General features: G+C 38.5%; 1 protein-coding gene across 1 annotated transcript in view; it reads left to right on the plus strand.

The window, feature by feature from the left end:
• The first annotated feature begins 4228 nt into the window (after window positions 1-4228).
• The window catches only part of SLC39A13 (solute carrier family 39 member 13), a 136345-nt gene continuing 115575 nt past the window's right edge, over window positions 4229-24998 (plus strand). Inside the window, exons 1-3 of the mRNA XM_053720341.1 lie at window positions 4229-4474; window positions 7061-7284; window positions 13020-13133. Coding sequence (XP_053576316.1) covers window positions 7062-7284; window positions 13020-13133 — 337 coding nt within the window. The 5' untranslated portion in view covers window positions 4229-4474; window position 7061. The remainder of the gene's footprint in view (window positions 4475-7060; window positions 7285-13019; window positions 13134-24998) is intronic.

Here is a 24998-nt window from a genome sequence, read left to right on the forward strand (position 1 = left end):
CTACGAATTTGGAGCGTATGTGAGGAGAGGTCAGGGTAAATCTGCAGGTCAGCATATTTATCTGGTAATGACTTTTCTCTTGCAAGAACCCGGATGATCTTTTCTCGGAATGTGTAGTAGTGAAGCTTGGCTATTACATCACGGGGCTTCCTTTCATCTGCAGATCGAGGTCTGACCGCTCTATGTACTCTGTCAATGAGGGTTTCATTGCCTAGATCAGCGCCCAGTGTTGTTTTGAACAGGTCTTGTAGGTAGGCATCCAAATCCTGTGGTTGAACAGTCTCTGGGATACCTTTGATTTGAATGTTATTGCGGCGCGACCTGTCTTCCAAGTCTGCTAACTTTAGTTCTAGGTCTGTTATTTGGCCAGCCAAGCATTGGGAGTAACTCAGGAGATTTGTATGGTCCACAGCAAGATCTTCCTGTCTGCGCTCCAGCGCATCTGTTCGCTCTCCAATGCTGCTGCCTATATCTTTTTTAAGGTCAGCATGGGATTTGTCGAATTTCCTTGATAGAGAATCATGGTGGGATGCTAACAGTGTTGTGATAGAGTCCATCAGGTTGTTAGGGGCACCTTCTATGGATGGTAATCTGGAAACTCTTTTCGTTAAGGTTTTGCCAGGTTGGGTGTCCGACTGGCTCCCAGTATCAGAACCATCATCCTCGGATCTTGCATGAGTCATTCTGGTCGGGTGCTGGAAATGGTCAGCGACCGTTCTTTTAGGGGTGGCATGTGATTTTTGCTTTCTTTTATGGAGTTGAGACATTATGGGCCTGGGCTCCTAAATGTGATCCTAAGCTGTTTTATTTTCTTTGTTCTTGCTTTTAGTGGGAATCCGCTTACTCCTAGTATGTTGGTTAGGTGCTCATGGGTTGGCAGGGTCATGGGCTGTTGCTAAGGGACTTACATGTTAATGTGTCTTAGAGCCTCGTGGTAAAAGGAGAATGCTGCAAGTAGATAGCAGGGTCTCAGCTGTTATGGTAACATAGGTAGGTCCGCAGCCTTGCTTCTGAGTGTCTAATCCCTCTCCCAGGGAGTTGCCCCTGCAGGGCGATATGGGGCAAGGTACTAGGGTTATGACCCGCAGGCAAAAGGGCCAGCGGGAAAGGGGGGAGAGAGATCAAGATTCCAAAAGTACAACAGTAACAGCGGTCCCCAGTAGGGGGAAAGGAGAGTGGGTATGACCCGTGGGCTCGGGGGCCAACAGAAAAGGGAGAAGAGAGCCCTGTTATCTGATAGGATATATTGGTATTTCAGTAACTTAGTAGATAACACAGGGAATATAATCCACTATTGCCTTTATTAATGTACTACCTAGACCTCAGCAATCATGAGGAGGCACCCCTTTAAATATAAGCTTGATTGGAGATCTTCACTTTATGCACAGTGTATTTCTGTAGCTTTTTTGCAGTGCAATCCTGGTAACGCAGAATATTGTAGTTTAAATGTAAAAGACCGTTTGTGTTGTTGGGTTTAAATCAACCGTGATGACAGATAGCACTAGAAAGAGGATATATTTATGTCCTTGTCAGTGTATTTCTCAATCCTATTGCTGTTATGGGATCCGGAGGGGCAGATAAACTTTGCAGCAGCCACCTCTCAAATCCGCCCGTGCTTTCTTCTCCTCAATTTATAGGGAAACTAATGTAATTATACACTGTCAGTACCGCTTAAAGCACAGTCTCTAGTGGTAGTTGGTAAGGTATGAAAGCCTTAAGTTGCTATACTGTAATGTTAAGCTCAGGCCCCTCTTATATACTCTGGTGTCAATGAGTAGAATATCTGTTCCTGTCGGCCACTTATAGGCCTCAAAATCCAATGAGGAGGTACTATAGGCTGAGCGCAGGGATTATTAATACGGCTAATATACAGTGTTTATAGAAAGGTCTTACCCTCCATGCAGTTCTAAGGATCAGTAGTTATTGATCTGTCTGGGCTGGTGCCGTTTACGGTTTTCCGTTTTTCTCCCCTGGACAGCCGGAGATGCGGAGAAAAAATGGCGGATGTTCGCGCCAGGGCTGAGATGGCGCACCTACAGACTAACAGGCTTCACTTGCGGCTGCTCTGTGTCACCGCTGGTCATCGGGTTCAGCCGAAGTCTCCGGACAACGGCTAACACTGTGGCCTGTAGATTGATCCGGTGAGTCCTGGTCAAGGATGCGGATGACCGCTCAGGTATTTGGTGACTGAGGTAATCCTAATCTCTGGTGGTCACGATGCTGGTTGTAGGTAGATGGTGTCCTAGCACTCCGGAGCGGAGCCCCGACCCTCCGGAGTGAAGTTGAGCCACAAAACTAGGCCTCAGTGGCGTGAGGAGCTCATTCAAATCAGCAGCACCGGAAAGCAAAGTAAAGTGCGCACCACGCCAGCTCCGTTCTCTTGCCAGATATAGTTGCACAAAGTCCTCCGTTCGGTCTTTTTGATGCCTCAGATTGTCCTAGAGGTAGAGAATCTACTATCTATCTTGTAGATATGGTTTTTTAGCTTAGATTTTAAATAGTTTTAGGCAAAAAAGAGAGGAGCTCTCATGCGATGCGTCCTCTCACTTTGGCAGCTAACTCCGCCCCCCGCTTCTACTCATTTTGCCGGGACAGTCCAGAAGATTTAAATGGCCGGACTGGGTCCCAAATTCAAGGACTGTCCCGGCAAAAACGGGACAGTTGACAACTATGTAAATGTTTTGTAAATAATCCATTTATATAGCCTATACAGCTTCTTTTTTTTTTTAACTTATTTTTAAATAACTAAGCCCCAGTTTTAGGAGAATATTTATGTATACCTACTCCAGCTTGGTCCTGTTTGTGTAAAGAGTCTTTTCATATGCAGAGGAAGGGGGAGGGGGAAGTGTCTGCTTTTTTTGCTATAGAATATGGGTGTTCCAGTTAACCTTTTCAACAGAGCTTCTAAGTAAGTTTTTATACTGGATTTTTAGATCAGTATACAGTATATTATTCTTTATAATAGTGTCTATTGCATGCAGTTATATGAAAATAAGCTTAGTTTAAGGAAGCATTGGTAGAACACACTTGGGGGCCGATTTATCAAGGGCCGAATGGCCTGTTTCTGCGCAAGCCTTTAGACTTGCCGGAAACAGCAGTTATGAAGCAGCGGTCTTAAGAGCGCTGCTCTTTAACTGGTCCGCTGCCTCTGAGGCTGCAAACATCAATCCGCCCGATCGTGTACGATCGGGGTGATTGACACCCCCCTGCAAGCGGCTGAGTGTATTATGTCGGACAGACATTTGATAAATCGGCCACTTAGTATACACCTTGTAATTACATCATTTTTCTGTAGTCGTACGGTCCAACAGATAAACATATCAGAAGAGTTTGAATTATATTAGAACAGATTAACACCTTTTTATAACTGGATGTAGAGATTGTAGTATAAAATATATACTTATATTTACTAACTGCAGACGTAAAGAAAAATTATTTTGTATCATCATAGGTCATAACAGGTAATTGTGCTTAGGCATTTAAAAAATGTATTTAACAGAATAACCTAAATATTTATGTGAAAATAATGTCTCTTAGCATAGTATTAGTATGTAGAAAAATGCATAGTAGTATCAATATAAAATAAAAGCGCAAAGGTGCACTTACGCTTGGAGACAAAAATATTGAGTACTTTCAATACCCAATTAAAGGGATTAAAGGGACACTGAAACCAATTTTTTTTCTTTCGTGATTCAGATAGAGCATGAAATTTTAAGAAACTTTCTAATTTAATCCGATTATCAAATTGTCTTCATTCTCTTGGTATCTTTATTTGAAATGCAAGAATGTAAGTTTAGATGCCGGCCCATTTTTGGTGAACCTGGGTTGTCCTTGCTGATTGGTGGATAAATTCACCCACCAATAAAAAAGTGCTGTCCAGAGTACTGAATTAAAAAAAAAGCTTAGATGCCTTCTTTTAAAATAAAGATAGCAAGAAAATTTGATAATAGGAGTAAATTAGAAAGTTGCTTAAAATTGCATGCTCTATCTGAATCAGGAAAGAAAAATTTGGGTTCAGTGTCCCTTTAACATAGGTATATAGCGTGTTGTGTATCTACACTTTATATATAGATTGTATTTGTATCCAATCTGGCGTGGTGCGGTGCTTATTTTGACGTAGCACGTAGGCAAATACAAATCGTAGCGGAAAGTGTGAGCGTCACATGGGTACTAGTACATTAGCGACACTGGGTGGTTCAAACGTCAATAACATCAAATTGTAACCGATTACTACATGTACTGCGGTACAAACTATGTGCAATATTAGCAATTTTTGGCCGGAAGTGTTCCTTTAATTAGGCCCCCTCGTAAATCATGCCCGGAAAAGTCCGTCACAGTTGTTCCCCCCGGGTGCTGTGGAATCTTGGAATTGATTCCGGGGAATGGTGACACGTGGCTATGAGTGGGGCGGAGAGATTGATTTGGAGGAGGTGGTAACTGGTGATGGCAGGGACCAAGAGGAGAACTGAGAGCGGTAATGGCAAGCTTTTCTTTAATCTCTTTAATGGGCAGAACAGTTTATTAATTATCGATAAGGTGGTTGTAAGAGACAGATAATGGCGAAGACCCACAGCTCACTGTTAGATGGAGAGTGCAAAGGGGGGAGAGGGTGACTTGGAGCTAGAGAGAGGCAAGAGGGTATGTAACGGTGTGAGAGTGAAATTAGAGGTTAGAGTATCAGAGTGAGAGGGTTTAGAAAAGGGGAGTAAGAGAGTTAACAGGAGGAGAATGAGAGGGGTAAAAGGAGAGTGATATGGATAACAGGAATAGAGCAACTGAGGGATTACATAAAGCAATAAAGAGTATGGGAACGAAAGTTGTGAGAAAGCAGGCAAACAGTGTTGGAAAATATTACAGGGACCAGAGAGCCTGGAGAAAATAGATCAGGATTAAACCTTATTAGGTTTTTAAGTTATGTGCACATTGATGCATTGTTTGATGTGGAAATTACTCAGCCAAGTGTAATAGGGTAAATAGTTACTGTAGACCATAACATATGGGGGTGCTAACAATAATGAACTTAACTAAATATCAAGTGTGCAGGGTGGAATTGGTGGGTAACTCTATTATGCTACCTATTTAAGTCTATATCATTTTTATCCTCCTTTTTCTTTATCTCCATGATTCTACTGAATAGAGAACTGAATAGAGCATGTATTTGCAAATTCAGGGTAGCTAGCATCTTTGAAATTTGGAGGTATTACCATAATGAATGGGGGGGGGGGGGGGTCAGCACCCTACTAGAACTGCCACTGAATAGAGGAGCAGTAAGTATTTTGGAGCATGAGATAAAGCAGACAGGGGTGTGAGATTGGAGGGACTGTTACTATGGATTGTCGGAGGATGAGTCACAGGGTTAGACAAGGCAGCTGGAGAAAGTGGAGAGTTATTATGGGAAAATGCAGCACAGGAAAGTATGAGTTTAGGAATCACAAATTACAGGGCAGCAAAGAATGAATGGGGTAAGTGGTTAGTAGTAGCTAGGCAACGTGTTACAGAAGTGCAGCTTTTAGAAAAGGGTCGACAACAGAGCAATGTTTCTCAAGTCCTACTAACAGGCTAGATTTAAAGTATTTTCTTATCTGAGTATATTATTTAGCCACAAAACAACTGAAGAAAGAAAAAAGCTGAAAATCTGTTCTGTTAGTGAAGAGGAATGTGTGTGAGCAGCAGGTACTAGTGGGTAGGTGCCAGTGGATAAGGCAATGTGTGTTGTCAGCTGAAACTCAGAGGAATGAGAATAGATCTTGTCAGGAAGCAAATGTAGCACATCTAAAGACTGATTTTATATGGGCAGCCTATGTTAGAGTTTTATTCAACAGTGTCAGGTTAACATGTTAGTGTTAGATATACACTGTAAATTGTCTGATGCATGATGACTGTAGGTTTGTTTGAATGTCAATTCTGTTTTCACTGTCCTGTTAATTAGTTAATGCATATTCAGTTGGCAGTGTAAGTAGTTGTCTACACTGAACAGTGTGAGCTAATGTGTCTGCTCTGAGTGCAAATCCCTAACTTATTTGCTTTGGGACACTGCTAGCTTACCTTTGAAATGTATACAAAACCCTAAATACTCAATGTTATACAACAAAATGATGACAAAAGTACTTTGAGCTAAAATCTATGTATAGACAATATTACCCAACATTTGTCACTGAAACATTGGACTCAATTACATTACATTTGCTAATGGAGATGGTTATTCTTATTACCGGTCAAAAACATTTGCAACTGGATTGTGAACAAGCCCTTTGAGTTTTAAGATTTTACATTCAAATAATACCATCAGCAGAGTGGGATCTTTTCATTCCCTGCCCTAATTATGTGTGACATAATCTGTTGAGAGAGCTGACACCCATGTCTAGAGATTCAAAGATATTCTGCCTTAGGCATTATCTTTCTCAGGTAGTTATAGTGAGCCACCAATAATTGTGTAACAAGCCTTTTGGGTATTGTTTTTGTAATCGGATTGCATTTGCAGCTTTTATGTAAGAATCCTGTACTCATGCGCACTAATTTATAAGCAAACCATTTTTTATTATTGGGAGCTGAACAATTGTTTTCTCTTTAATGTGTTTCCAATAACTTGTTATAACAGCTGTAGAGTATAAAAAAATGAATGGGAAAATGCTCCTTTATGTTTGTTTTTGTGTATGAAATATGTTTCACTAATTGAAACCACAACCCACTCCAAAGGGATGAGCTTGCAGGAAGAGCAGACCTCATTATCTTTCTCTATATACAGAAAGTCCTTATCTTGATGTATACATAAAAACGAATAATTAAAGCTTGATGATCTAATGTTCTCTGCTCTTGCAAGACTATCTAAGATATTGTGTCAGTATTGTGAGGTCCGTCAAAGACTTAGCTTGCAAGCTATTTAGCTTGCTTTGCAGAGTTCTGAAAAAGGAAGACAAATACAGTACATTACAATATAATCCTCCCAAAAAGATTTTGTGTGATTTTTTTTTTTTCCATGCTGGTGAGTCTTTGATCATCAGGGTCTAAGAGAGAACAATTGAACAGTAATATTGTATATTTCCTTGACTTCTATATTCAGGATGATGTGGGGACGAGTCGGGTCATCTCTGTGCTTCGTGTACCTGGTATTCCAGCTCAGTTCTGCATGCTCTCCGGGAAGTCGTGCATGTGAAAATGTGCCACAGCAGTCGCCTGTAGATGCCTGGATTTGTTCTATGATCGGCTCCTTGCTTGTGGGACTCAGTGGAGTGTTACCCCTTATTGTAATACCAATTGAGACAGGTGCAGCACTCAAGTCTGAAGGTAATTGTAATAAGGAAATGTACCCCCTTTATGTTCTGGCCACTTTGGCGCTACTTTTCCAGTTGGAGACATTAAAGGGGCGCTAAAGTAAAATTGAAACTTTCATGATTCAGATAGAGCATGCAATTTGAAAAAAAAACAACTTTCTCATTTACTTTAATTACCAAATTATGCAGTCCTTTTTATATACAAACTTTCTAAGGTACTAGCTCCTACTGAGCATGTGCAACAATTCACAGTATATATGTATATGCTTTTGTGATTGGCTGATATCTGTCACATGGTACAGGTCTTTGAGAAATGGAAGGAATCTTTACAAATTGTTAGAAAAAATCTACTGCTCATTTAAAATTCAGACTAGGGGTTATTGCATTCTCTTTTTATTATGCTTTTGTTGATTATGCAAATCGACTGTTTTTAATAATCCTTTAGGGACATAAAACACCTTCTAATTACAAACTTTACTACAGTCTTTTGCAATAAATTAACATATAAATTAAGTGTGAAAATGTTCTGAATATATTAATACTTTGTTACTTGCGCTTGTTAAAGAAATTGCCCACCACTTACATTATTCAGAGTAGCCAATCAAGATTTAAAAAGTAGTCTAGTGACGTCATACAACAAAACTGTAAGTGAAAGCAAACATACGTCTCAATCAAACGGCTTCAGCTGAACACAAGCCTCCAGCTTCAAAGTTAGCGGCACAACAGAAAGTGGGTGTACCAGAGATGAAAAATCTTAGTGCTGCAGATAGCGTGTCTGCCCCACACGCAACAGAAAATCAAAGTAGTCTCCAAAATCAGCGCACTGTAACATACAGTCTCAAAGCATAAGGTAAAAGTCCAAATATTTATTGTGTCAAATTATAAACGCAAAAAGAACTCCACGCAGCATATGCATGAAACAAAGGAAGCAGAGAGGACAGGAATCACACGCAGACGTGTTTCATGCCCATACACACTTGTGATTCCTGTCCTTTCTGCTTACTTTGTTTTACTTTGTTTCATGTATATGCTGCATGGAGTTCTTTTTGTGTTTTTAATTTGACACAAATATTTGGACTTTTACCTTCTGGTTGGAGACTGTATATTACAGGGTGCTGATTTTGGACACTACTTTAAAAAGTAGTCCAGGATGTAATTTTGTTTGAAAAATTTGCATATATGTGGTGCATGGTTAGGCTTCAGAAATCTCCAGTGTGAACTTCCCATTCTCAGAATTGGAAAGTTCTTAATTTTCAGACTTAAAGGGACATTCCAGCCAAAATTTAAATCCACATGGATACATTTTAGTTTTGAATAGAAGCATTTATGTAATTTTACATTTATTAGCAAAAATGCTTCTAATTAAAGCTATATCTGTTTCAAAAGTGTACTTAAGTATGCACCGTGCACCAGCATTTTAAACACATCACTTGCTGAGAGAGCCTAAGGTGCTTGTATCATCTGGCAATGACTCAGTTTGTTAATTGCTGACATGATACAAGCCACACTGGCATTCTGAGCACCTGCAGTATTTAAAATGCTGGTGCACTGAGATAATCTAGCTATGCTTCACATGCACGTGCAGAGAAAAATACTAACACTAAAACGATGGTAACGTTTACTAGAAACATTTTTGCCATTACATATATATTGCAAATATGTTACTATTCAAGGATGTAATTTATCTATGCACATTTAAATTTTGTTCGGCATGTCCCTTTAAATTACAGGAAAGTGTGCACAAATAAATAATGAATGTATTTTGCTAACTTTTATAATCTAGACATCATTACAATTTTTACATTATATTCCCAAGTGTTTGATCTGTTTTTAAAGGAACACTTTAGTTTGTTTTTTTTAAATAGTTTTTATTGAGGTTATACATATAAAGAACATCAGACAGTAGTTCAGTAGTAAATACGTCAAGTACATCTTAAATGAAGTCATTACACTCAGGCCTGTAAAAATAACAAAATACAAGGCTGTCACAATACAAGAGGCTAGAACAGATCGGTTAAACAAGTTACTACTAAACTTGAGAAATGGAACATCATTTTGCTTTTATAGATAAGATAAATACACCTCTAATGTTTCAACAGGCCACTCATGGACCCATGTAGATTAAATAACTTAAAGGGGGTGCTCTAGTGTAACTCACGGTCACTCATGGACCTTGAAATAAAGGTGAGATGGTATAGCAGGTTAAACATCTTATGGCATGTATATAAGACAGAGCGCTCTGGGGTCTATATCTGTTTACCGTGTTTACTTCACAACAGGCTTAAGCTAGATCTATATTTGTAGGGGCTATGTAAAACTACTACAATGAGGATACTATGGGTGTCCCTGTTTTAGGGCTTAAACTAAGATAAGACTTGAGCGTAGCTAGGTCACAAGGAATCCCTCAGTAATAAAGGGGCTATAATAGTCATTCAAACCTCTAAATATGTAGGCTCAAACCGTAAGGAGTCTGTGCTATCGGCGGGAAGCTATATATCTAGTGAACCCAACTTGGGGCTGCAGAGAGCCTGTACTAGCTTTGAACTCGGATTGATTTACTTTTTTCATGTGAGCTAGAATTCTCAGCATGCAACACTACCTCGGCAGCTGGCAGTGTGGGTGGATGACGAGTAATTCTAGGGTCCTGATGAGAACCCCGAGAATTATATTTACATCAGTCAAACAATGTAATACAACAGCAGTAGCTTCAAAATACCCCGCTTCAATGAGAATATGAATCTAAGTAGAGCCACATGAAATGAATCCCCTTAACCTCATAGTCAAAATCCTTTATACCGTAGAGCATAGCCCAAGTCCCATACTTTCTTAGATAAGGAATGAAATACCTATCTATATCTATGTATCCCCATTTATAACGAACAGAATGTCTGTGATAAATTAGACATATTATAAACAAACTAAGAACTAGATACAATTAGTATACCCCTGTCTACAAACCTAAACCCCGGTAAAGTTTGAGGATAGAGGTTCATTATATGAGGCAGCGGGTGACCCCCCCTTGATTTATATAATAAAACACAAACCCATTGTGATAGACAACATAGAGAAAATAGAACCTCCACATTCACAGTTTCATTATATGCAGTATGTCTATGTATAGAAATCTTTGGGGGAAGATAGAGGATGGGACTAATCAATACAATAACAGGAGAACTTTAAATATTTCAACATTGAGACCTCAGTTCAGCGTGAGATAAAAATGAGTACTGGGATCTATCGAGTCTCAGGCTGGATGACTGGAATCCCACATCCGCTGTCTGTATTACCCAACACCCAACCTGGTGCGTGTATGAAAGATATCCAGCTGGGAAATCAGAGTCGCTATAGCTCCCAAGTAATTATGAAGTAAAAAATGTTCTTTGCAATCAGGGTCTCTTGGGGAAATTAAATTATCCATCTTTAGGGTGCAGGGAGTCTTCCCCATCACCAGCAGGCTAAGATCATTGCCCTCGATATTAAAGCTTGCAAAGGTATCTTGTTGGCCACAGACCTGCAAGTCTAGTGGTCTGAACTGCAGAATTTTACCTAGTGCCTTCACATCAGAGCTCGATTCCACTAGTATGTTAGCAAGATCTGCTGTCTCCCTCTCTGGATCGTATGGGCCTGCAGTAAGACACTGTGGCGCAGCAGCATGGGCCGTGTAGTTTTGAGCGTGGGGACGCTCCGACTTTACTGGTGGTTTCAAAAGAGTGATGTTCATGTCCGGCGACTGGTAATATTCAGTAGACTCCATGAATGAAGCAGTATGGTGAGCTGCAACTGCAAAAAGTAGCATGCTAAGATCCCTTTGTAGCTGTTCATAGGATTGCGTGATCGCGGTCGTTATTGTGCACTCCCATGCGTCCACGGCTTCTAAAACATCCATATTATGTCCTTTTTAAATCCTCTCTCCTCTAACAACAGTATTATCTGCGGTGTGATGCGAATAATGTTCTACAGAGCCCCCAATGAAGGTATATATACCAAGAGCGGATTAGACCTGCTGACCCTGGAGAACTGGGGGGGGGGGGGTGTTGTTAATTATCCTTTTTTTTCCTTAGGCCGCCATTTGAGCTGCTTCCTTCTTGTAGGCTATAAGGTTCATAGCAGTAGGAAAGATGGCTTCATTTGGTATCTTTTCGGTTCAGCTGTTCTTCCTCTTCCAGAGTATATTTACTTAGCATGGGGAAAATAGTTATGTAGAACAGTATGCTACAAGTTATCTCTGATTTATGTGGAGCTTCTCTTTCTACGACTTGCCATGGCGGCTGCTAGGACAGGCCCCCCCAGCACCAACATTTCTTAACCAAGAAGAAGGTTGTTTTCTTCAAGTGATAGCCTTATCTGAAGTTTCTGTAGGTCCACTTTAGTCACTTTATTGTTTGTTTTTTACTGTATCTAAAAGTGGACATTTTTAAAAATGTATTTAATTTTTTTTGTTCTTTGAGAAACGTATGTTCCTGGCCTGAGTACATTCATTTTATTTATAATTGTTTGCCCTACTTGAAGAGGCAGATGTCCTTAATAAAGAATCCAATTAATCGAAATTTAAGCAGCTTAGATAACATTTCTTAAGGCAAAAAAAATATGTATAACATTTTTTTTATGTCCGTTATATTCTCTGCATAACTCGGGCATGTACGTAAGAAAAGCAATTATATTAAAAAAATTTTTGTCAACCAAAACTTTTTGTTGATTCTGGAAAATATGACTTAATGTTAAAAGAAAATAATCCTCAAAAGTCCTTGTTTCTGAAATAATTTAACTTGATGTAATTTTGAAATAAGATTGTAGTGGTTAAAGAGACCTTTAATGTGAAAATAAATAAACATGCCCCTGAAAGACGAGCAATTACATATAAAATATTGTTGACAAAAGTTAAATCCATTTAAACTAAAAGGAAATGACTGCTTGTGCTCAACTGATTATTTGAGCTTAATTGTCCAGTGGCTAAAGAACCAGTTAATACAGTAGATTTGCATAACCAACAAATGCACAATAGAAAGACAATGCAATTAGCACTTAGTCTAAACTTCAAACGAGTAGTAGATTATTTTTTTTCTGGCAAATTTTAAAGTTATGTCTTTCTACTCCCACTGCATCATGTGACAGCCATCAGCCAATCACAAATGCATATACATATATTGTGTGCACATGCTCAGTAGGAGCTGGTGAATCAACGTGTAAATATAAAAAGACACAATTTTGTTAATGGAAGTAAATTGGAAAGTTGTTTAAAATTGCATGCTCTATCTGCATCATAAAAGTTTAATTTTGACTTGAGTGCCCCTTTAAGGGCAACTGCTGCATTCATACTAGTAGACAGGGATAAACCTCCAAGCAGATGGACAGAAAATGTTGCCAGCAGGGTAAGCATTATGAAGTAGCCAGGTGGGGACAGTACATAACTATGTAATATTTCAACATTTTCTGCTTTCCAAAGCACAACTTAATTGCATAATTTAATTTAAATTTATGTTATGATAATTTGTGCAATAAACATTGAACATGTTTAATATTAGCTTTATTTCCCCTTTAAGATTCAGTTTAATGTATTTAGAGTCACTCCATACCTTACCATAATTATGTTTTCTTAAATTTGATTTGCATAGCAGTAACCCTCACCACTCACTGCCTTTTAGCTGCATGATATTAAACAGTCTGAGAATTTCTTGAGTACTTTACATTTAAATCCAAATGGTTTACCTCTTACACTGGAATCAATTAAACACCATTTTCCTCTTGCAGAGAACTCCCAAAGACTTAGACAACTTCTTAGTTTTGCCATTGGCGGATTACTTGGTGACGTGTTCCTGCACCTCCTGCCTGAGGCTTGGGCTTATACCTGCAGTGCCACCACAGGTACCCACTAACAACCTAACAGAATATATCGTTTAAAACTGCAGATTCAGTGTATCTGCCTCACCAAATCCACTTAACATCTGTAGTAACCATACAGAATTCATTATACACCTGCATATACTCTTCAGCTACTATACAGAACCCATTGTACACTAGCAGGTTTCCTACAGCTACTATAAAGAACCTTTTACACTGGCAAATTCACTACAGCTACTATACAGACCCCATTGTACACTAGCAGGTTCCCTAAATCTATCATACAGAACCCATTATGCACCGGCAGATTGCCTACAGCTACTATACAGAACCCATTATACAATGGCAAATTCCTTACAGCTACTATACAGAGCCCATTTTACACTAGCAGGATCCCTAAAGCTATCATACAGAACCCATTATACACCCCGGCAGATTCCCTACAGCTACTATACAGAAACCATTGTACATTTGCAGATCCCCTACAGCTACTATACAGACCCCATTGTACACCAGCAGATTCCCTACAGCTACTATACAGACCCCATTGTACACCAGCAGATTCCCTACACCCACTATACAGAACCCATTATTTAAGTGCAGATTCCTCTTAGCTGTTGTACAGAACCAATTCTGCAACTATCAAGAAGTCAATAAGGAATACACTGTAAACCGTTTGTTTGTGCATTACTCAGGGTCACATAACATTTCTCTCTCTCTCTCTAAGGGGTCGATTTATCAAGCTGGGGCAAACAGGGGCGTACATACGCACACCCCTATCCGCTGCAGCTCGCCTCTGGCGGGCTGAATTCTGCTTCCGGAATTCAGCATTGCACAAGAACGCAATTTTGCGCTTTTGTGCAATGCCGCCCCCTGCCCATGCACACAGCCAAACACACGTGGGCAGGAGCTGTCAATTTTCCTGGTTGGAAGAGGCTAAGGTAGCAGCGGTCTGATGACCGCTGCTTCATAAATACGGTGCACGAAGGCTGGCGAAAACCGTTGATAAATCGCCCCCAAGCCTAACATTATTGCTCTCTGGTTTACTTCTCCCCTGAGCTGAAATATTTACCTTGCAAATAATTGTGATGTGACAAGCCGTGCACAACAATAAATGCAAATAAAATAATTCCTTATGTAGAGGATACACTTTTTGTGATTAATTCTTTTGTACTTGTCATTACTAGCAGCACCTCAAATAATATACAGAGAATAGTGTAATTCAGTTTTACAGGAAATTCAAAACTTTCTCTACACTACTCACACATTCATGAGCTTTCACTGAACGCTATTGTTACATCAGCGATGTTGTGATAGGTTCACAACCGGCACCACCTCTGGAAAATATTCTGCATTATACTGTATATATATTTCCATGGAATCGTAAAGTGGCTATAGGTCTGTTGACTGGGACTTTCTATATCCCTGGAGGAGGGATTTTTAGACTTTGTAACCTATCAAAAATTGATACTATTAAAGGCACAGAATACTCATATGCTAAATCACTTGAAAGTGCTGCATCATAACTGTAAAAAGCTGACAAGAAAATATCCCCTGAATATCTCTATGTAAAATGGAAAATATTATACCTCAAAATGTCTTCAGATCACAAGAGTAAGTGCAGTGTAAACAGTTATACTTCAGCTTTTGTCCAGCTGCAAGTTTGAAGTGAAAAAAAAATGGCCCATCAGCAGTGCTGAGGTAATGCTTTGCTGTGATCTCATAAGATTTCAGTGAACTTACTTGAAACTTACTTAAACTTAATGGGAAAATAACACAACTGTGCCTACACATGCCAGATGCACAGTCCCTTGCAAGTCCTTTGACAAGCATCCTGACTGGCTGCTCAAAGTCTTGTTACAGTGGGGTGTGAATACTTAGGAAACTTGAGGTAAAATATCTTCATTTTTTACATAGAGATGTCCAGGTGATATTTTCTAGTCCGCTTTTTACAAATATGCTGCATCACTTTCATGTGTTTCAACATTTGGGTATCATGTCCCTTTAAGAGAATTTTAATGTGTGTTTTTTTTTTTTTTTTTTGTAAAAATAAAATATTTTATCTTAATTACTTAAAGGGCCACTGTAAGTAAATATTTTCTATGCCTGTTACTAACTACCTACCCCAAATACGCTTTTTATCAATAGCATTTCATTAACATATCTCTACCGTATATCAGAAATCTTGTCTGCAAATTTAATTGTTTTCCAAACCCACTCCGTGGGTATCCTTTGCTCTGTACCAATCCGTTTACAATACCTAGGTTTCAAAATGGCGCTTTAAACACAATTTCATTGGTTTAAGTATTTTGAACACACAGTGCTGAAAATAGTGGGCAGGATAATGTGACATCATCGGGGAATAAAAGATATAACTTTTATAACGTTATGAAACTTCGTTTTGGAGAAAATATAGGTCAGTAGGTTTTAATTAATGTTTATTAACTTTAATATGTTAGTTGTTTGGCTTAAAAATTATAACAGAAAGTAATCCTTTAATGTATGACTGGTTATGGGCCAAACATAACGCCACTTTGATACAATTGAGCTTGGTTAAAGCTCACATACATGTGAGTAAATTCAATTAGAGATGTTAAATGTGGAAGACCATTCAGGATTGCACTATTTTTGCTTTTTTTTCCCCCTCCTTTTTTGAGGTATCGCTGCAGAATATTTTCCAGAGGTGGTGCCGGTTGTGAACCTATCACAACATCGCTGATGTAACAATAGCGTTCAGTGAAAGCTCATGAATGTGTGAGTAGTGTGGAGAAAGTTTTGAATTTCCTGTAAAACTGAATTACACTATTCTCTGTATATTATTTCTTTGAGGTGCTGCTACTAATGACAAGTACAGAAGAATTAATCAGGAAAAGTGTGTCATAATTAATGAATTCATTTGCATGTATTGTTGTGCACTGTTCATCACATCACAATTATTTGCATTTTTTTTTATTTGTGCTTTTTATTTTTTAGGTTACATGATATTATTTGAGATATTTACCTAGGAAATCATTAAAAATGGGGGGAGGGGGGGATTATTCAGTTTGTACTGATGACATTACTGCCTGCTGGATCCCAAACTTGTACTTGGATTGATAACTCATTGGAGGCACATCAGGCTTTTGGAGATTTTCAATTTTAGAATATATAAAGATATGATAAATTGTTTCCTCTATTTTTTGTGTTAGCCGTCCTTTTTTTTTTTTTTTTTTTTTTTTTAAATATTTGTTCCTCCAACAAAAAAAATGACTTGATAGATATCCAAACCCTACTTTGTATGCACATTATAGTGGCATTTTAGCTCTGTTTATTTGTTACCAGCACTGGAGTTGACAGAGATTGCCTCAAGGTACGTGTGCTTTCACATAAACTGATGACACCATGCAAAGAATTCTTCATTATATCCCTTTGAATAACCTTTACACATTTGGTTTACAACTTACAAGGCTGGGCATGCCTCTGCATGTGTGTCCAGACTGCAAGTAGTACTTTTGCACATGAAACACATCTAGAATACATGCAGTGTGTGTGCACGTGCCATGTCTCACACATACATTACTTGTTGTCTGAACAAGTCTAGAGAGCAAGTAGGATTTGTGTTTGTGCACTTCTATATGGTCAGACAGAAAACAGTGAGTATAATCAAGGAAATATTAGCTTTGGCTACAGGATATAAGGATACAGAACATTTTAAGGGTTATTTATATGGCATGAAGTCCCTGGTTGTCTAGTAGAGGTGTATGATCCCTGTGTGTATCCCTGACCTCTGGTTTTACTGATTTACTACAAGTCACTGGTTGTCTAGTAGAGGTGCATGATCCCTGTGTGTATCCCTGATCTCTGGTTTTACTGATTTACTACAAGTCACTGGTTGTCTAGTAGAGGTGTATGATCCCTGAGTGTATCCCTGACCTCTGGTTTTACTGATTTACTACAAGTCACTGGTTGTCTAGTAGAGGTGTATGATCCCTGAGTGTATCCCTGACCTCTGGTTTTACTGATTTACTACAAGTCACTGGTTGTCTAGTAGAGGTGCATGATCCCTGAGTGTATCCCTGACCTCTGGTTTTACTGATTTACTACAAGTCCCTGGTTGTCTAGTAGAGGTGTACAGAAGGGATGAAAGTTTAGGAGTGTGAGGCCCAACTGAATGCTTATACCCCTATATTTTAAATTAACGAAAGGTTGTGTGGGAAAAAAGATAATCAACCCGTTTCAAATATTACACTGAACTTAATTTTTGGAAAATATTTTATTAGCCCAAAGAAAATAAAATGTAAGTATACATATAATAAAAAAACAAATATATGTGTACCACAACCAATGGGTATATGGAAGAGCCTATATATGGTCTTGACAAGTATTAGATTTGCTGTTTGATATCTGTCCTGGTGTGATATTGGTCCTGTAGTCAGATAATGAATAAACTTTTAGTATAGGACTAATCTAAGTATTGTACCTAGTACATTGAAACACTTGCAATAGCCTAAAATAGTCAAAAATACAATAATTTTGGTATTGAAATAAAGAGAACAGGAAATATTTAGCACACTTTAAAAAGCTGTGTTACCATGTATATAAATGATATGCCATAAAGAGCTCTTAGATTGTTTAAAAATAAGAATGCAAATGTAAGTATCTGAAAAACGTAGATAGCAGAAATATAGATCTAAATATATATTTTCTTTCTAGTAGTCGGCCGACAGGTTAAAAAAGATATAGAAATATAAAAATATATATTATAAATATATATATATATATATATATATATATATATATATATATATATATATATATATATATATATATATATATTAAAAAAAGTAATGCCAGAGTTTGGTTAAAATCCCACCGGTGGATTTAAATGTAAATTTTGTATCCTATTTGCGATGGTCTTAGACAGTTTGTGTCAATTTGTACAAATTCTTGGGTAAACTGTAATCCTTATATTAAACTAATGTTGCAAGGTCCTTGATATATCCTCCTATAGTTGTTAACTTGTGTAGGAGTGAGATCCGTGTGTTAAGGTGTTGCCAGAGCTCTACGGTCTAAAGAGGTAAGACAGTAAGGAGCGGTTTTACTTACTGTGCTCTTAGCCAATTCTGGAGCCTGGTTGAAGTAGTTCAGCTCAGCTGGTCTTTCTTGCAAGTCGTGGATTCTCTGATGGATTAGAGTAAATTATTCAATTAGCTTTAAAGAGGAGCAGAAACTTACACGGTTTCTATATTTCTTATTGATTTCTGTTTGCGGACATTTTTGTATAAAAAATTGCATAAAAGTTCATAAAATTCGTAATCTTGGCTATTTCTTTAACATTATACAAATTTTGTAAATACGTATAATAAGGAAAGAAGGGATATAGGGAAAAAAATATTTAAGCTGTTTTAATCACAGTCGTTTGTTGAACATTTAGAGATCTGTGTTTTAAATATCTGTATGCACGAAATATTTTAAAGACAAAATATGTAGGATATATATGTATTAGTATTTAGATAGTTATTTTTAATGTTTTTGTCACTTTTAATTGTTTAAACATGTGTATATTGGTTGTGGACATCCTATTTTGAGGTTTCAACATCAAATTCATTATATACACTCTTGTTGGAAACTAGAAAACTATAACCTATATTTCATTATGTATATATAAAAGAAGGTTCTTTATATAAAAGCCTATAAGCTAATTCCATTGGCTCCTTGTATTTCTATAATAAATGTGCTAAAAAAAAATTATTAAAAAATATTTATATAAAAAATTATATAAAAATTGTATAAAAAAATTATTATGAGCGATTAAATGAGAGATGGGGAATAAAAAATAGGGAATAATACATTGAGATATTACCGGATAAATGGATTTGATCACAGTTTGAGCAATTATATATGTTTTAGATATTTTATTCTTTTAAGAAGCTATTTAAATAAAAATCTATGTTAAGACCTTTTGGTTGTAGTGTTTGTAATTTAAAAATCCATTTTGCTTCTGCTTGTAATAGTGCTCTGGAGTGGTTCCCGCCCTAACGCTTTTTCTTATTTTTTCTATAGCTATGAAATTAAAGAATTTTAAATTACTATTGTTACACAATCTAAAATGTTTTTGGACAGGTTCCTTTTTTCTTCTGAGTTTTCAATGGACAGAAGAAAAAAGGAACTTAGAACCTCCTGTCCCAAAACATTTTAGATTGTGTAACAATAGTAATTTAAAATTCTTTAATTTCATAGCTATAGAAAAAATAAGAAAAAGCGTTAGGGCGGGAACCACTCCAGAGCACTATTACAAGCAGAAGCAAAATTGATTTTTAAATTACAAACACTACAACCAAAAGGTCTTAACATAGATTTTTATTTAAATAGCTTCTTAAAAGAATAAAATATCTAAAACATATATAATTGCTCAAACTGTGATCAAATCCATTGATCCGGTAATATCTCAATGTATTATTTCCTATTTTTATTCCCCATCTCTCATTTAATCGCTCATAATAATTTTTTTTATACAATTTTTATATAATTTTTTTATATAAATATTTTTAATACATTTTTTTTATCACATTTTATTATAGAAATACAAGGAGCCAATGGAATTAGCTTATAGGCTTTTATATAAAGAACCTTCTTTTATATATAGATAATGAAATATAGGTTATAGTTTTCTAGTTTCCAACAAGAGTGTATATAATGAATTCGATGTTGAAACCACAAAATAGATGTCCACAACCAATATACACATGTTTATACAATTAAAAGTGACAAAAAATTAAAAATAACTTTCTAAATACTAATACATATATATCAGTGATGTGCAGTCACTAGAGGCAGGTGAGGCAGTGCTTCACCTCTCATATGGGCAAAAATATATATATTTTTTATGGGCTTTAAAAAAATAAAATAAAAAAATTGCAATTTTCTCCAACATTGGTGTGTCCGGTCCACGGCGTCATCCTTACTTGTGGGATATTCTCTTCCCCAACAGGAAATGGCAAAGAGTCCCAGCAAAGCTGGTCACATGATCCCTCCTAGGCTCCGCCCACCCCAGTCATTCTCTTTGCCGTTGCACAGGCAACATCTCCACAGAGATGGTTAAGAGTTTTTTGGTGTTTAAATGTAGTTTTATTCTTCTATCAAGTGTTTGTTATTTTAAAATAGTGCTGGTATGTACTATTTACTCTGAAACAGAAAAGGATGAAGATTTCTGTTTGTAAGAGGAAGATGATTTTAGCAGACAGTAACTAAAATCGATTGCTGTTTCCACACAGGACTGTTGAGATGAAGTAACTTCAGTTGGGGGAAACAGTTAGCAGTCTTTTCTGCTTAAGGTATGACTAGCCATATTTCTAACAAGACCATGTAATGCTGGAAGGCTGTCATTTCCCCTCATGGGGACCGGTAAGCCATTTTCTTAGTTAAACATAAAAGAATAAAGGGCTTCAAAAAGGGCTTAAAAACTGGTAGACATTTTTCTGGGCTAAAACAATTGCTTTACTAGGCATATTATGCAGATTCTAACTAATTATTGGTATTATAATCTTGGGGAACGTTTAGAAAAACGGCAGGCACTGTGTTGGACACCTTTTTCAGATGGGGGCCTTTCTAGTTATAGACAGAGCCTCATTCTGGGACTGTATAGGGGTAAATTTAAAAACGGCCCCGGTTCCGTTAATTTAAGGGTTAAAGCTCTGAAATTTGGTGTGCAATACTTGAACAATTTTGAACAATTCCTTCATACTTTTTCACATATTCAGTAATAAAGTGTTTTCAGTTTGAAATTTAAAGTGACAGTAACGGTTTTATTTTAAAACGTTTTTTTGTGCTTTGTTGACAAGTTTAAGCCTGTTTAACATGTCTGTACCATCAGATAAGCTATGTTCTATATGTATGAAAGCCAATGTGTCTCCCCATTTAAATTTATGTGATAATTGTGCCATAGTGTCCAAACAAAGTAAGGACAGTAATGCAACAGATAATGATATTGCCCAAGATGATTCCTCAAATGAGGGGAGTAAACATGATACTACATCATCCCCTACTGTGTCTACACCAGTTATGCCCACACAGGAGGCCCCTAGTACATCTAGTGCGCCAATACTTATTACCATGCAACAATTAACGGCTGTAATGGATAACTCCATAGCAAATCTTTTATCCAAAATGCCTACTTATCAGAGAAAGCGCGATTACTCTGTTTTAAACACTGAAGAGCAAGAGGACGCTGATGATAACTGTTCTGACATACCCTCACACCAATCTCAAGGGGCCATGAGGGAGGTTTTGTCTGATGGAGAAATTTCAGATTCAGGAAAAATTTCTCATCAAGCTGAACCTGATGTTGTGACATTTAAATTTAAATTAGAACATCTCCGCGCACTGCTTAAGGAGGTGTTATCTACTCTGGATGATTGTGACAATTTGGTTATTCCAGAGAAATTATGTAAGATGGACAAGTTCCTAGAGGTTCCGGTGCCCCCTGACGCTTTTCCTATACCCAAGCGGGTGGCGGACATAGTAAATAAAGAGTGGGAAAGGCCCTGGCATACCTTTTTGTCCCCCCCCCCTATATTTAAGAAATTATTTCCTATAGTCGACCCCAGAAAGGACTTATGGCAGACAGTCCCCAAGGTCGAGGGGGCGGTTTCTACTCTAAACAAACGCACTACTATTCCTATAGAAGATAGTTGTGCTTTCAAAGATCCTATGGATAAGAAATTAGAGGGTTTGCTTAAAAAGATTTTTGTACAGCAAGGTTACCTTCTACAACCAATTTCATGCATTGTTCCTGTCACTACGGCAGCGTGTTTCTGGTTCGAGGAACTAGAAAAATCGCTCAGTAAAGAATCTTCGTATGAGGAGGTTATGGACAGAGTTCAAGCACTTAAATTGGCTAACTCTTTTGTTTTAGATGCCGCTTTGCAATTAGCTAGATTAGCGGCGAAAAGTTCAGGGTTTGCTGTCGTGGCGCGCAGAGTGCTTTGGCTAAAGTCTTGGTCAGCGGATGTGTCTTCCAAGACAAAATTGCTTAACATTCCTTTCAAGGGTAAAACATTATTTGGACCTGATTTGAAAGAGATTATTTCAGACATCACTGGGGGAAAGGGCCATGCCCTCCCACAGGATAGGTCTTTTAAGGCTAATAATAAGCCTAATTTTCGTCCCTTTCGCAGAAACGGACCAGTCTCTAATTCTGTATCCTCTAAGCAAGAGGGTAATACTTCACAACCCAAACCAGCCTGGAAACCAATGCAAGGCTGGAACAAGGGTAAGCAGGCCAAGAAGCCTACCACTGCTACCAAAACAGCATGAAGGGATAGCCCCCGATCCGGGACCCGATCTAGTGGGGGGCAGACTTTCTCTCTTTGCTCAGGCTTGGGCAAGAGATGTTCAGGATCCTTGGGCGCTAGAAATAGTTTCTCAAGGTTATCTCCTGGAATTCAAGGAACTACCCCCAAGGGGAAGGTTCCACAGGTCTCAATTATCTTCAAACCAAATAAAGAGACAGGCATTCTTACATTGTGTAGAAGACCTGTTAAAGATGGGAGTGATACATCCAGTTCCAATAAGAGAACAAGGAATGGGATTTTATTCCAATCTGTTCATAGTTCCCAAAAAAGAGGGAACATTCAGACCAATTTTGGATCTAAAGATCCTAAACAAATTTCTCAGGGTACCATCGTTCAAAATGGAAACTATTCGAACGATCCTACCTACTATCCAGGAAAATCAATTTATGACTACCGTGGATTTAAAGGATGCGTACCTACATATTCCTATCCACAAGGAACATCATCAGTTCCTAAGGTTCGCTTTTCTGGACAAGCATTACCAGTTTGTGGCACTTCCATTTGGATTAGCCACTGCTCCAAGGATTTTCACAAAGGTACTAGGGTCCCTTCTAGCGGTTCTAAGACCAAGGGGCATTGCAGTAGTACCTTACTTGGACGACATCCTGATTCAAGCGTCGTCCCTGTCAAAAGCAAAGGCTCATACGGACATCGTCCTAGCCTTTCTCAGATCTCACGGATGGAAGGTGAACAAAGAAAAAAGTTCTCTGTCCCCGTCAACAAGAGTTCCCTTCTTGGGAACAATAATAGATTCCTTAGAAATGAGGATTTTTCTGACAGAAGTCAGAAAATCAAAACTTCTAAGCTCTTGTCAAGTACTTCATTCTGTTCCTCGTCCTTCCATAGCGCAGTGCATGGAAGTAATAGGATTGATGGTTGCAACAATGGACATAGTTCCTTTTGCACAAATTCATCTAAGACCATTACAACTGTGCATGCTCAGACAGTGGAATGGGGATTATACAGACTTGTCTCCGACGATTCAAGTAGATCAAAAGACCAGAGATTCACTCCGTTGGTGGCTGACCCTGGACAATCTGTCACAGGGAATGAGCTTCCGCAGACCAGAGTGGGTCATTGTCACGACCGACGCCAGCCTAGTGGGCTGGGGCGCGGTCTGGGAATCCCTGAAAGCTCAGGGTCTATGGTCTCGGGAAGAGTCTCTTCTCCCGATAAACATTCTGGAACTGAGAGCGATATTCAATGCTCTCAGAGCTTGGCCTCAACTAGCAAAGGCAAAATTCATAAGGTTTCAGTCAGACAACATGACGACCGTTGCATATATCCTTCATCAGGGGGGAACAAGGACTTCCCTGGCGATGAAAGAAGTGACCAAGATAATTCAATGGGCGGAGGATCACTCCTGCCACTTGTCTGCGATCCACATCCCAGGAGTGGAAAATTGGGAAGCGGATTTTCTGAGTCGTCAGACATTCCATCCGGGGGAGTGGGAACTCCATCCGGAAATCTTTGCCCAAATAACTCAATTATGGGGCATTCCAGACATGGATCTGATGGCGTCTCGTCAGAACTTCAAGGTTCCTTGCTACGGGTCCAGATCCAGGGATCCCAAGGCGACCCTAGTAGATGCACTAGTAGCACCTTGGACCTTCAACCTAGCTTATGTATTCCCACCGTTTCCTCTCATCCCCAGGCTGGTAGCCAGGATCAATCAGGAGAGGGCCTCGGTGATCTTGATAGCTCCTGCGTGGCCACGCAGGACTTGGTATGCAGACCTGGTGAATATGTCATCGGCTCCACCATGGAAGCTACCTTTGAGACAGGACCTTCTTGTTCAGGGTCCATTCGAACATCCGAATCTGGTTTCCCTCCAACTGACGGCTTGGAGATTGAACGCTTGATTTTATCAAAGCGTGGGTTTTCAGATTCTGTAATAGATACTCTGATTCAGGCTAGAAAGCCTGTAACTAGAAAAATTTACCATAAAATATGGAAAAAATATATCTGTTGGTGTGAAGATTCTATCCTTTCTACAAGAAGGTTTGGAGAAAGGATTATCTGCAAGTTCTCTGAAGGGACAGATCTCTGCTTTATCTGTTTTACTTCACAAAAGACTGGCAGCTGTGCCAGATGTTCAAGCATTTGTTCAGGCTCTGGTTAGGATCAAGCCTGTTTACAGACCTTTGACTCCTCCCTGGAGTCTAAATCTAGTTCTTCAAGGGGTTCCGTTTGAACCCTTACATTCCGTAGATATTAAGTTATTTTCTTGGAAAGTTTTGTTTTTGGTTGCAATTTCTTCTGCTAGAAGAGTTTCAGAGTTATCTGCTCTGCAGTGTTCTCCGCCCTATCTGGTGTTCCATGCAGATAAGGTGGTTTTGCGTACTAAGCCTGGTTTTCTTCCGAAAGTTGTTTCTAACAAAAATATTAACCAGGAGATAGTTGTACCTTCTTTGTGTCCGAATCCAGTTTCAAAGAAGGAACGTTTGTTACACAATTTGGACGTAGTCCGTGCTCTAAAATTCTATTTAGAGGCTACTAAAGATTTCAGACAAACATCTTCCTTGTTTGTTGTTTATTCTGGTAAAAGGAGAGGTCA

This window comes from Bombina bombina, chromosome 7 (genome assembly GCF_027579735.1).
Source record: "Bombina bombina isolate aBomBom1 chromosome 7, aBomBom1.pri, whole genome shotgun sequence".
Classification (NCBI taxonomy): Eukaryota; Metazoa; Chordata; class Amphibia; order Anura; family Bombinatoridae; genus Bombina; species Bombina bombina.